Raw genomic sequence first — 14,329 nt, 5'->3', positions numbered from 1 at the left:
AGAGCAGAGAAGGCTAACGGGAAATATAACTGAGGTATACAAAATTATGAGGGGCATTGATAGGTTAGATAGTAAGAAACTTTTTCCCTTAGCAGAGGGGTCAATAACCAGGGGGCATAGATTTAAGGTAAGGGGCAGGAGGTTTAGAGGGGATTCGAGGAAAAATTTTTTCACCCAGAGGGTGGTTGGAATCTGGAACGCTCTGCCTGAAGAGGTGGTAGAGGCAGGAAACCCTCACAACATTTAAGAGATGAGCACTTGAAATGCCATAGCATACAGGGCTATGGGCCAAGTGCTAGAAAATGGGATTAGAATAGTTAGGTGCTTGATGGCCAGCACAGACACGATGGGCCAAAGGGCCTGGTTCTGTGCTGTATAACTCTATGACCACTTAATATTTTAAACACCTTGATAATCCTTATCGATCATCTTTGTAAACTGAAAAGTTTCAACTTCTCATTTGTCCTCATTCCTTATCCCCCAAGTAACTAGGAATTTTAAATACAATTACAACTATCATAAGCTAAATATTAAGACTTCTGTGGATTGACATTGCAAAGGACAGTCTTATAAACAGAGATCATGCATTTCCTGCAAAACTCTTTTGCAGACAGGGGATCTTTCAATTTTCCATGCTTAACTTTTAATAAGTAATTTTTTATAGTTGTTTGAAGAGCAATGACTCCTACATCTATAAAGTGAGTAGGTAATCCACCTTCCCTGAAGGCTGAACAAATAGCCTTTGGAAAGATCATAAAGTCCAGAAAAGGCAGTTGGATTCAATACCTTTTGAGATTGCTACAATATAGGGACTGGGGAGTCACGAAGGAGACTGACAGTAGGCAGCGAGGTAGCATAGCAAAAGCCACATCAAGTGGATCAGAAAGATCAACATACACAGCTTTCAATAGTGCTAATTTTGGAGTGAAACTGAAATACGAAGTAAGAAGGAACTTAATAATTTTACACATAACTGTATTACTTACCTGGGACACATAAGTAGGGCAAGCAGTCTTGTCCTGCCTGGCAACCCTTTCGATTTACCTCACACACGTGGTTATTGGGGCAGGCATTAGGATTACATGGATGGATTACCTCTGCAACAATGTTGTGGAATGGACTTGGAGCTGTCAAAAATATATAATGGAGAGTAGCTGAGATATACCTTTTGAAAGGTTCTTCATTTTATTCAACCCATGGAAATCTGGTCAGATTGATAATTAGGTTTTAAAACACATAGGTTTACATGCACACACACACACACAAAACCACTTGTTCCAATTAAAACAGAATTTCTTTATTCAACACATTTTTTAGCATGGGATAAACAAGTTAACTCAGCATTATGCAGAGCTCTTCTAATTAAAAAGAACTTGCACTTATACAGCACCTTTCATGACCTGAGGATGTCCCAAAGTACTTTACAGTCAATGAAGTGCTTTTGAAGTGTAGTCACTGTTGTAATGTAGGAATTAATGAAATATGTCACCCTACACAAAGTTATGTTTGAGAAACAGCTTCATGTCCGTTTCAATACTGGAAAGATAACCTGCAAAACATTTCTTCAATAGTTAAAACCTGCCAACAAATATCGCTATTTATAGATCTGTACATGTTTTCCTTCCCTGAACCTCTCCACCTCTCTTTCTTCCTTAAAACGAGCCTCTTTGGTCAAGCTTTTATCCACCTGTTCTTATAATTTCTTCTCTGGCTCAGTGTCAATTTTTCCCTGTTTACGCTCTTGTGAAGTGGCATGGCACGTCTTAATATGTTAAAGACACTATTTAAATGCAAGTTGTTGTTGCTGACTCCATTAATATTAAAGATCCCATGGCACTATTGGAAGAACACAGAGCTCTCCTGGTGACCTGGCCAGCATTCATCTCTTAATCACCACCACAAAAATGTTAACTGGTCATTCACCTTATTTATTGTTTGTAGGACCTTGCTGTGTGCTGAAGTGGCTGCTGCATTTGCCTACATCACAGCAGTGACTGCACTTCTACAAGTTATTTGCTGATTTTGAAGCACTTTGAGACATTCTGGGGATGCTGGAAAGCACTTACGTAAATGCAAGTTGTTTCTCAGTTTCTTGCTGCAAGCCTCTTTTTTTTAAAAAAAGCAAAGTAAACCAAAACCATCAAATTCTTGTTCAGTATACGTACCAAGGTACTTTTTGAGAGGAATGCAATTCTTGAAATCATCAATTGGGGATAAGAGATTGCAAATAGTTTCAGCAGTATGCCCTGCTGGAAAATTACTGTGGTCTCCACAATTTGTAAGAATTTCTATGCAGTCTGACCTATAAAGGAAACATAGATTTTGTAAAATGAACTTCCATGACTGTCAGATACACTGTAGCCTGAAAAACAATTTGAACGTGTATATAAATTCGAGCAGTTTTGGAATATATTCAGCAGCATTACAATACCACCAGTCAAGTACACGGATTTAAAAAGTAAGAATGCAAGAAATAGGAGCAGCTTGTTCTGCCATTTGATAAGATCATGGCTGATCCGCGACCTTAACTCCACTTTCCTCCTGCCGGATCCCTATGTCCCTCGATTCCCTTAGAATCCAAAAATCTATTCATCTCAGCCTTAAATAAACTCAATGGCTTACCATACACAGTCATAGAGAATTCTAAAGATTCACAACCCTCTGAGTAAAGAAATTTCTCATCTCAGTCCAAAATGACTGTCCCTTATGATTTAGATTTAGAGATACAGCACTGAAACAGGCCCTTCGGCCCACCGAGTCTGTGCCGACCATCAACCACCCATTTATACTAATCCTACACTAATCCCATATTCCTATCACATCCTCACCTGTCCCTATATTCCCCTACCACCTACCTATACTAGGGGCAATTAATAATAGCCAATTTACCTATCAACCTGCAAGTCTTTTGGCTGTGGGAGGAAACCGGAGCACCCGGAGGAAACCCACGCAGACACAGGGAGAACTTGCAAACTCCACACAGGCAGTACCCAGAATTGAACCCGGGTCGCTGGAGCTGTGAGGCTGCGGTGCTAACCACTGCGCCACTGTGTCCCTAGTTCTAGACTCCCCAGCCAGGGAAAACAGCCTTTCAGCATCTACCCTATTAGCCCTCTCAGAATCTTACATGTTTCAATGAGATCACCTCTCATTCTTCTAAATTCCAGAGAATGTAGGCCCATTCTAATCAATCTCTACTCATTGGGCAACCCTCTCATACCAGCAACCTAGTGAACCTTCTTTGCACCCTGTTTCAGTTAATTATATCCTTCCTTAGCTACAGAGACCAAAACTATACACAGTACTCCAGCTGTGGTCTCATCAAAGCCTTGTACAACTGTAACAAGATTGCCTTACTCTTGTACTCTAACCCTCTTGCATTACAGGCCAACATACCATTTGTCTTCCTAATTGCTTGCTGTACCTCCATACTAACTTTGTGTTTCTTGCACAAGGGCCCACAAATCCCTGTGAACAACAATATTTAAGAGTTTCTCACCATTTTAAAAATATTCTGATTTTCTATTCTCCCTCCAAGTGAACAGCCTCTCACTTTCCCACAATTTACTCCACCTTCTTGTCCACTCACTTAACCTATCGATATCCCTTTGTAGAATGTTAGTGTCCTCCTCACAGCTTACTTTCCCACCTGCTTTGTACCATCAGCAAAGTTGGAAACACTTAGTCCCTTCATCCAAGTCATTAATATAGATTGTAAATACCTAAGGCTCCAGATTTGATCCTTGAGATACCCCATGAGTAACAGACTGACAACTAGAAGATGACCTGATTATCTTGACCCCTTGCCTCAGAATGCATTTCAATAAAATGATCAGCACAAACAGCGTTAATTCTTTCTGCTTCTAGATATATTGTTGAAAGATCAGCAAACCTTCATTTGATTGTTTAATGTGTTAGGGTTTAGCATCAAGCAATAGTGGTCTTGCATCATGGAAAGCTGAGATGGTTGGGGGTGGGGGATGGGCAGGTAGGGAGCCAAACCAATTGTGATCAACCTAAACGGATAATGAGCAATTCTCGCTGCAGTACTGGCATGGTAAACACCCGCTGCACTTCCTTGCTCCAAAGCTTTGTGTAGGCTGCCGCATCTGTGGGTGAGAGCTCAGCCATGATCAGCTGTCATCAATATCTGTGATGTGAAAAGATAAGTTGAGGGTACAAGGATATCATCAGAAAGATCAAGCCCCAAACCAGGGCTTGAGTGCAAAATCTAAGCTGACACCGAAGAAGTGCTGCATTGTCCAAGGTGCCATTCTTCATTTGAAAAATTAAATCCAGATCTACCTGCCTGCTCCAGAGTTTTAAAAAGCAAGGTGGTCTTCTGGCCAATGCTCTTCCCTCAAAAGACTAATTGGTCACTCATCGCGGTGACAGTTGAGGGATCTTTCAGTATCAAACAGCCGCTATGTTTGCCACACTAAGTAATTCATTTGTCAAAGCAAAAGCCATCCAAGTTACAATTTCATTTCTAAGAATCTTAAGATTTCACAAATGAATTGTTGAGCCAATACTGCATTATTTGGCACAGAATCAAAGTCAAATCTAAGTGAGAGTTAAAGTGTTAATAAAAGGCTTTTCAGACCCCTTTTCAAAACCTGGATTCATAAGGCTCCTGGCAAATGTGAGAAATAATCCAAAATGACAGCAGAATGAAGCTGAGCTAAGAAAGGGTGTTTGTTTTAGCATTTTAAGGTAATACCCCTCAGATATTGCATCACAATGGATTGTACTTAAGGTTTTCGCATAAATCTCTTCATTTTTACATTAGAAAATCTTTGAGTTGAAGTCTTCCTGGACATAAGTGTCATCACTCCTGACTTCTGGAAATCCAGCTTTTAGATACCATGCTCAAAAACCATGACATCAGGTGAAAACCTGATGGCACAGTGGCGCAGTGGTTAGCACCGCAGCCTCACAGCTCCAGCGACCCGGGTTCAATTCTGGGTACTGTCTGTGTGGAGTTTGCAAATTCTCCCTGTGTCTGCGTGGGTTTCCTCCGCGTGCTCCGGTTTCCTCCCACATGCCAAAGGCTTGCAGGTTGATAGGTAAATTGGCCATTATAAATTGCCCCTAGTATAGGTAGGTGGTGGGGAAATATAGGGACAGGTGGGGATGTGGTAGGAATATGGAATTAGTGTAGGATTAGTATAAATGGGTGTTTGATGGTCGGCACAGACTCGGTGGGCCGAAGGGCCTGTTTCAGTGCTGTATCTCTAAATAAAAATAAAAATAAATAAAACGCTTCACGTTGTATGCTGTATCTGACTCTCCTCTTCTGCCAATGTATTCAGAAGAAATGACTGATGCTGAGATACTAGAGCTCCAAGAAACATGATCATTACTCCTGCCCTGATCTTGTGAAGGATTCTCACTACAATGGGACAACACAGGAAATTACATTTAAGAAAATGGCAGGCCATCAAGGGATGCCAGTTAAAATAAACAGAAAATGCTGGAAATACACAGCATCTGTAAAGTGAAGAGACAAGTTATGACGTTTCTGGTGTGTATCCTTCACTAAACACTACAAGAGGAGGTATCTTAGTAAGGCTGGAAAAAGATAGATAAATGGAGCAGGAAAAGAAATTACCAATAGACACACTAGTCAAGGAGAGAGATTTAACATGGTAAATAAGAAACAAACAGCCTAATAGAAAACTTTTAAATGGTAAAGATGATCAGTGAGGTGTTGGAAAGACATAAAAAGGCCAAAATAATGTACGACTCGGAGATGATACAGGAGATAAACAAAACAAGTGAGAAAATGTGGAAATAGTGAAACTACAGCTACAAATGCAGGTCTGAAATCAGAACAAATAATATTGGCAAAACACAGCTGGTCTGCCAGTCTGGAGAAAAAAACAGGTCAACACTGCAGACTCAGAGCCCCTGTTAACATTGCTTTTTGAAGAAAGGCCTTCACCCCAAATTCCAATTTGCCCTCCTGCTCTCAGACACTGACAGACCTATTCCACAATTACACATATCCCATACTGTGAAGAAATGGGAGGTTTTCAACTGTAGCCTTTTTAACTTTCTTTATATTTCTACAACTTTGGCAGCACCTGAAAATGATGCAAGCTCACTTGGGCACAGAGCCCTCACCAGACTCAACAATGAACCTGCTGAAATGTCGAAGCCATGAAAGGTTTTCCATACCACCACACGGAGGCAAGACTATATAAACAGCATGTAATCTGTTCACATCTCAACCAATACGGATGTGCTCCTTGAATAGTGGCAGAGCTAACTAAACTGACTGAAGTTCAAGTCTATTTAAGTTGAAAGGGCAATGACGGGAATCACACTTTAAGGTCCTTCTAAGGTGTCAGCCATGGTTTAGTGATAGCACTCTTGCTTTCGAGTCAGAAGGTTGTGGGTTCAAAGTCCCACTCTAGAACACAAAATCTAGGGTAACACTCCAGTGCAGTTCTAAGGGGTACTGCACTAACAGAAAAGCTGTCTTTCCGATGAGACATGAAACTGAGGCTTGTCTGTCCTCTCAGATGGATGTAAAAGATTCCATGACACTATTCAAATAACAGCAGGAGAGCTCTCCTCGGTGTCAGAGCCAATATTTATCCCTCAACCAACATCACTAAAAGCAGATTATCTGGTCACTTATCTCAGTGCTGTTTGTGGGACCTTGTGTGCAAATTGGCTGCCGCATTTCCTACATTACAACAATCTCTCCACTTCATTGGCTGCAAAGTATTTTGGGACATACTGAGGTTGTGAATGGCGCTATATGAATGCATGTTCTTTATTAAGTTGTGTAAAAGATGTGTTAATCTCTTTGGTTTAAAATGGGCAGTCACAATCCACAATGAACAGTCAATTCCAAATGCCACCTTATTACACTGGATTACTCCTGCACAATCATCCTTTTTTCAAGATAATGTTCAGACACTTGCAAGAGGACTCATGAGAAAACTTGCATCATCACTACAAATAGCAATGGGCAAGAGGCCCAGGGACTAATGTAATGCTGTGTCTGGATCCTGTCCATTGAAAGGGGTCACAGTAAGGTGGAGGTTGGGGGGCAGATGAGGAGGAGAGAAATCACTGGGAACGATCCAGGATACTTCAAAGTAACTGTTAAAACTAAGCAATCTAGTGCTGACTGGGGCTGACCAAAGCAGACTTCAATGCGCTGATGCTAAAGCACAACAAGTTACTAGCTGTGCTATAATAAACTCACACTTAAATATTTCCCATTGCTCCATTGTTTTACTAGCTAACTTCTTTCTTTAATTTACTCAGGCCAAGTCTTCGTTCACCCATTTGTAATTTGTTCTTTTCCAATTACTCAACACTGTTTTTGGTTGATCTTTCCTCTCCTATTTTAAGATTAATGTTCGTTACATTTTGATTGCTTATCCCTAATTATATTTTGATTGCTTATCGCTAATTTTTGTCCTCCCTTCCTGTCGCTGACCTGCTCCAGGAACAATGACCCAGAACCACATCCATTATGGTATCCTCATCAATTTATGCACGAAACTCGGAAAACAGCACCAAATACATCCATAAATTCCTCCCCCATATGTTCACACAATTCAACTCTGAATGAAGTCCTCCATTTTTGCTGCCCTATTGCTTCTGCACACTATCTAAATTATCTGCAGACTACATCCTCAATTTCTTTCTAACAACTTGATGGTCTGCATTGCTTTATTCTGTAGCTCCACCCACAGACTCTATCTGTACGTTATCACTGGCTATATTGTTCCTTTCCACTGTTGAAATTAGTTCCTAAATAAATATTACACCCCTTCCTATTCTGCTTTCCTTATCTCTTCTAAAAATGTTCTAGCTTTGTTTCAATTCAAGCTATGATATTTTTCTGCTGTCCAAGTATTGATTCTCCTTATCCAAGTTTATTCTTCTTGCATTAGTGCACATACATCTAACCTTTTCCTTTTTGCTATTGGTAACCTTTGCTCCTTCACTACTTTATCCCTTCAGACAACTATATTTGCTAGTTTCCTTCTTCTCCCCTCTAAGAAAAGGCTCACTATTCCTCTCTCCAGTGATATCTGGTTTGTACCTTTCTCCCCCATCCTTTGCAAGTCATGAAACCTCCTTTATTATTGTGATCTATTTGAGAGCCTCAACACTCCATAGCGTTGCTTGTTTTAGTCCAAGTTGCTTCTTCTTCCTTCCTTAAACTGTTTAACTGTAACTAAATGTATTTGATCCATTAGTCTGCAAGCATCTGGTCTGTATGATCATATTGACATTTTGAAGAAAATTTGGTAACTTGGTTGCTGTAAGTAGGGTCATTGATAATCTCTGTGAAAACAGATTACAGAAAAGCCACAGGTTTCCAAATTATAGGGGACATGTCCATTTACAGGAACTGGAATTAAACAGTCAAGAGAAAATGTGGTTCCATAGGGAAAAATACAGAAATTTGACCTGCAAGCATTCTGAGTTACAATGACATGACTATCAATATCAAAATACCCATCTAGAAAAGATAAATTGCTAAAGGAGCTACAAGTCTTAATTTCACATTGTATGGAAGTAATGTTGCAATGTTTACTCTCAATACCTCAAATAAAAATAAGTAATTCAATTTTTGTTTTTAATTGGAAGTCATAGAATCCTTGTTACGCCACAAGAAGCACCATTATGGACAAGGTACCAAACTGTAGTTTGCTGCGCCCTCACCTGTTTTTCCAAGCAGCAACACTACTGTGTCGTGCTCCTTACGAAAGGTAAATGGTATGAGGTGAGACAAGCTTTATTAGGCAATTCTTTGCTCAATTATTTTAATATGAAAAAATTACAGTGGCGCAGTGGTTAGCACCGCAGCCTCACAGCTCCAGCGACCTGGGTTCAATTCTGGGTACTGCCTGTGTGGAGTTTGCAAGTTCTCCCTGTGTCTGCGTGGGTTTTCGCCGGGTGCTCCGGTTTCCTCCCACAGCCAAAAGACTTGCAGGTTGATAGGTAAATTGGCCATTACAAATTGCCCCTAGTATAGGTAGGTGGTAGGGGAATATAGGGACAGGTGGGGATGTGGTAGGAATATGGGATTAGTGTAGGATTAGTATAAATGGGTGGTTGATGGTCGGCACAGACTCGGTGGGCCGAAGGGCCTGTTTCAGTGCTGTATCTCTAAAAAAAAAAAAATTTAAAAAGCCATGAAAAAACACACCTCATATTGGAGTGTCCAATCATATGAAGCCTTGATGCCCCAGTAAAATAGAACTTACTTGCAGATACTTCCTCCAGACTTGCTGTGGCATGGCTTGATTTGTAATGAACAGGCAACTGCTTTCCACATTTCTGGTTGACAAGTCTTAATATTTTGCACAGGTATGTTCATAAATGGCATCTTGATGGTCCCTTTCTCCCAAAGTTTCATGTCATTCTTGGCTCCTTGGTCCGACTGAGCATTGCAACTTCGGAACAATTCTGTGGGTCTAAACAAATAAAATTTCACTTGCTGTTTGTACAGAATGGCAAATTACTAACTCCAACGATGATCCCTATCCCTTCATTGACTAGCTCCTTTCTTACACTACAGAAAATCTAGATTTCCAATGACAATCTGGACTGTTTTGTCACCCTCACTGACATTCTCACTAAATGAGTAGTTGTATAGATGAAACATCCGAATTCACCAGACTAATTATCTGATTGTAAATAAATGTAGCATCGCTTAAAAAATATTCACAAACGAAAATGAGAGCAGAATTCTTCTTTCAAATAATTAGAAAAGGAGAAAACCAGAAAGTACAAGTTATTAATCTAGACCAATTTCAATAACTCTTGCTCTTGGTGTTGTATTAATTTTGTGCAGCACAGATCAAATTTATATTCTAGATGTTGACAAATTATGATATTGAGCAGGATTAGACAATGATTCAGGTCAAAATTTACATCAAACTACTATTTGTACATTTTTAAGCCAGGATTCATAGAGAGAGAAGACAGGACAGCTATTCATGTATTGTTACAACCGAAGCGGGAGGAGTGCACTATTAATTCAGTCCCACTTCTCCACAGGTCACAACATATTCTTTAAAGTTTTCCCACTTACTAAAACAGTCAATCAGATACACTATTTTTCCCCAGAATAAAACACACTAACCAGGTTTCTTTACTGAACAACAAAATTAATTTAAAAAGTTCCCTTTCCTACCTCAACCAATTTTTAAAATTCCTTTTTACCTTGGCCCCTTCACTCACACACACACATATATACATATATATACGGGGTAACCGAAAAAGTAAAAAAGGATTTTTAAATCAGAGCTCTATTACCAACAGAAAAACACAGTCAGGCAGATCACTTGCTCACCCCTGAAAAAAATAGGTGAGTCACGCTGCACCAAACTGTCACACAATCCAACCTTCGAGCACATGCAGGCAGGATCTTAGAATCATCCAGAATTAGTTCTCTTCAGGTAGCGTTGAAAGGTAATTTAGCAGGCTTTCACCACCTGCAAGTTCCCCTCCAAGTCACACACCATCCTGACTTGGAACTATATCGCCGTTCCTTCACTGTCGCTGTGTCCAAAATCCTGGAACTCCCTTCCTAACAGCACTGTGGGTATACCTACCCCACATGGACTGCGGCGGTTCAAGAAGGCAATTCTCAAGGGCAATTAGGGATGGGCAATAAATGCTGGCCTGGCCAGTGACACCTACATCCCATGAAAAAAATACAGGAAACAAGACAACTCGACACAGTGCACTTCAGAGTCCTTTTAGGGAATTGCGAGAAAACAAGTTGGGTTCAAGTCTTCTGTTCTTCCTTGGAATTCTCCTTCTTCTGCAGCAAACGACTTTTTTTTTTAAACATTCAGTAAGAATCTTGTCTTTTTTTTATTCATTCATGGGATGTGGGCATCACTGGCTAGGACAGCAATTATTGCCCATCCCTAATTGCCCTCGAGGAGGTGATGGTGTGCCGCCTTCTTTAAACGCTGCAGTCCATTTTGGGTAGGTACACCCACAGTGCTGTTAGGAAGGGAGTTCCAGGATTTTGACCCAGCGACAGCGAAGGAAAGGCGATATAGTACCAAGTCTTCCTCCAAGGAGTAAAACCCACAGTGACTCACACCCAGAAAACTTGTTTGCTTTTCTCTGCCCATCCTAGGTGTTCTGATGCTACTGGGCTTGTCCAATCAAAGGAATGCTCGTCACTTTTCTGTCCCTGTTGCCAGGGTTTCTACATAGCCCAAGCCATGTGACAAGCAGCAACACTGTTGCCAATCTGGCTCCCTCACTGTCCCCTTGATTAAAAAACTGATCCAACATTTATTTAGCTCAACTATAAATTCCTTTTTAAAAAAATTATTCTTAACAAAACAGAATCACTTTCATAACAGTATTTAAAAAGAGGTCTGGTTAGAAACTTAAAATAGCACAAAGGACATCCACAATCCCAGTCTCATTAAGGTGTCCATGGAGCAATTATTTTCTTCTTAAATTATTTTCCTCTTTTGTCTCTTAAAACACTTTGATGCCTCTCTTCATATGTCTGTGTAGACAGTGAGTAATGGCTGGTTAATTGAATGTGGCTGATCCAGCTCTTGTTCAACATCCACATGCACGTACTTTCCAGCAACGGTCAACAGATAGAAATCTGGAGTGGGAATCTTGGCCAACTTTTCCTCTCCCTATATGAGGAGCACTAATTTGAGCTGGAGTAGCTGTTGGGGTACCAGCCTTTTCAATTTGGATTTGAATTTGTATGGCAAAAATAGCCAAGTTACGACACAAGTTCCATCAGTCAGGTTGAAGTTCATGCAAAGGCAGGTTGAAAGAAGCTCCTGTTCATATATCTTGCAATAAGCTTCCTTGGAACACTATAGAAGACCAAAAACTGAGAGGTCAGAGAGGGAAGTTAAGAAGGTGAGCCTCAGGTAGGCCAAGGCCACACTTAAGGAAGGTGTTCAGCAAAGCAGTCACCTAAAACTCAATAATGTTTCTCTTCTCACTGATTGATCACTGTTTGACATCCTTTCTCCTACTTCTGTGGCTCTTCCTTCGCTTGCCTCTGGAATTACCAAGGATAAATATTACTGACATTCTTCATTCTAGAATATGAGATTGTATTCTTTGTCCCCATTGGCCCATCCCCCTTTAGTTATTTATTCCTTCAGCACAGATAACTGAACACTGATGTATTCTAGAAATTAGATATACTGCAAATGTTAAGATGGTATAATCCAACTTCAGCTCATAGCATTGCAGCTCTAATAGAGAATACCAACTCTAAACCCAGGCTCAAGCCTTCAAGGAAAAACCTGAACCGAACATTGAAAGACTCAACAGACAATTCAATGGATAAAATGGGGGCGGGGAGGAGGCGGGGAAACAACATTTTATTTAAACGCTTACTCTGCACACTATGGAGGAAAAACTCGTTTGTGTACAGTAGCTTAAAGCAGCGCTATACAGACTACATAGATTCCCTGGGGGCAGACAACACTGCGAGCCATTATCTGCACAGCTCACACAGCGTTCAGCATTGGTAACTGCCTGCGGCGCTGTCTGCCCCCGGAGAATCTACATCGTTTGCATAGCGCCGCAAGAAGTGACGCTACGCAAATGAATTTTTCCACTAGAAATTTCAATTACTGAGAAAAATAAAAGCTTTCAGGAAGCATTTTGAATGATTTATGAATAAGAACCACACTGACCAGAGCCTGCAACTGCATGCAGTCAAACCATGTTTTTTTTAAAACACTCTAATGGCAGTTATTGTGCCACTCATACTCTAACAGGCAAGCTGTGACACCTTTAACAATGAAAATACCCATCACAGCACCATCAGGCATAATAGGCATTGTAGGTGTATATAATGGACTTTGCATTCCATCAGAGATTTTCAATAGAACGCACACTCCATTTGTTGATTTCCACCTTGTTACACATGATGAGTCGAGACCAAGTCAGGTCATCAGGTGAAGAAGTTAGAGGATGGAGGAGAATTGGACCAGGGGCTGCAGACGCAATTCAGTCTCCATTTCAAAATCATACATACTGGAATAGAAATTACGCTCGAGTGCATTTGCTTTTTTCCGTGCAATTCTCCCAGAATTGGCATACCCCACACAATAGATCACAAACTATGTTCAGCGCAAATTGAGCTTCCCCAATCTTTTATACTCATTTGAAAAACATCACGCTAGAAGCAGGCTCCCCCCACCTCCCCGGACAAATTTGGCCATGACCCAAGTTAAATTAATAATACTTTGGCGTTTCCACAAATTGTGCTTGTTTGCAGACCTTCAAAGAGGCTCTACAAATTAAATTGTGCAAGGCCACTAATAAGCATGCTTTAAAAACTTTGAAGGTATTTTTGTTTAAGTTTACTAAGAAACTGGCTACTGTACCCCAACATAACCACTAAAAGGTGCTGTGTATTTTTTTTTAAAAGTCATTTTCAGTAATTTAAAATCTGGTTATTCACAGGTGATGGATTCACATGGTAATTAAAAATGCTTATATATTTGTGATACATCCATGTTCGGCTGTATTAATCAAACTGCACCTAGTTATCACTCAAATATATCAATTTTTTAAGCACATTTTTTTAAAGCTATGTTTTAAACAATGCCACCACTGGCACACGGTAGTAGCAATGTGTACCATTTACAAGATGCAGTGCAGCAACTCACGCTGGCTCCTTCAACAACCCCCTCCAAACCAGTGACTTCTGCCACCTAGAAGGTCAAGGGCAGCAGGTGCATGGGAACATCTTCTGTAAGTTCCCCTCCAAGTCACACACCATCCTGACTTGGAATATAATGCAGGTCCTTCACTGTTGCTGGCCAAAATCTTTGAACTCCCTCCCTAACAGCACTGTGGGTGTACCTTCACCACATGGACTGCAGGGGTTCAAGAAGGCAGCTCATCACCACCTTCTCAATTAAGGATGGGCAATAAAAGATGGCCTTGCCAGTAACACTCATATCCCAAGAACAAAAAGGAATTGCCTATGTAAACTTGTCATACTGTATATACATCCTCCTGCCAGTGGTGACATACCAGCACCTTAACTGACAGGAGAGTGTACACGCAGCATGAGAATTTTACTCGGGCAGCTTACATTAGAAGTGTGGACGTAAGAATTTAGAATACAGAAAGTTGACACAGGAAGTCACATAGATACAAGTTTTCTTACATATTATAAACGTATTAGGGGCATTTCCAAAGAATGGTGGCAACAGTGTTAAAGCCTTCCAACCAACTTGTGCTCCTTGAGAGCATGGGTCAATCCAAGACAGTTCCAGTTCCCCAATCATTCCTCAGAGAACATCCCTTTTAACTTGCAACACTATTG

General features: G+C 40.6%; 1 protein-coding gene across 2 annotated transcripts in view; it reads right to left on the bottom strand.

Annotated features, from left to right (window-relative positions):
• reck (reversion-inducing-cysteine-rich protein with kazal motifs) overlaps positions 1–14,329 on the bottom strand; it is a 223,797-nt gene that overhangs the window by 66,185 nt on the left and 143,283 nt on the right. For both annotated transcript variants that reach the window (XM_068032209.1, XM_068032210.1), the window contains 3 exons: positions 9,243–9,452; positions 2,166–2,302; positions 987–1,127 (listed from right to left, as the gene is read on the bottom strand). In XM_068032209.1, coding sequence (XP_067888310.1) covers positions 987–1,127; positions 2,166–2,302; positions 9,243–9,452 — 488 coding nt within the window. The remainder of the gene's footprint in view (positions 1–986; positions 1,128–2,165; positions 2,303–9,242; positions 9,453–14,329) is intronic.

Source organism: Heterodontus francisci, chromosome 5, assembly GCF_036365525.1.
Source record: "Heterodontus francisci isolate sHetFra1 chromosome 5, sHetFra1.hap1, whole genome shotgun sequence".
Taxonomy (NCBI): Eukaryota; Metazoa; Chordata; class Chondrichthyes; order Heterodontiformes; family Heterodontidae; genus Heterodontus; species Heterodontus francisci.
Note: the sequence above shows the minus strand (reverse complement) of the source record. Positions and strands in the feature narration are given on the sequence as shown.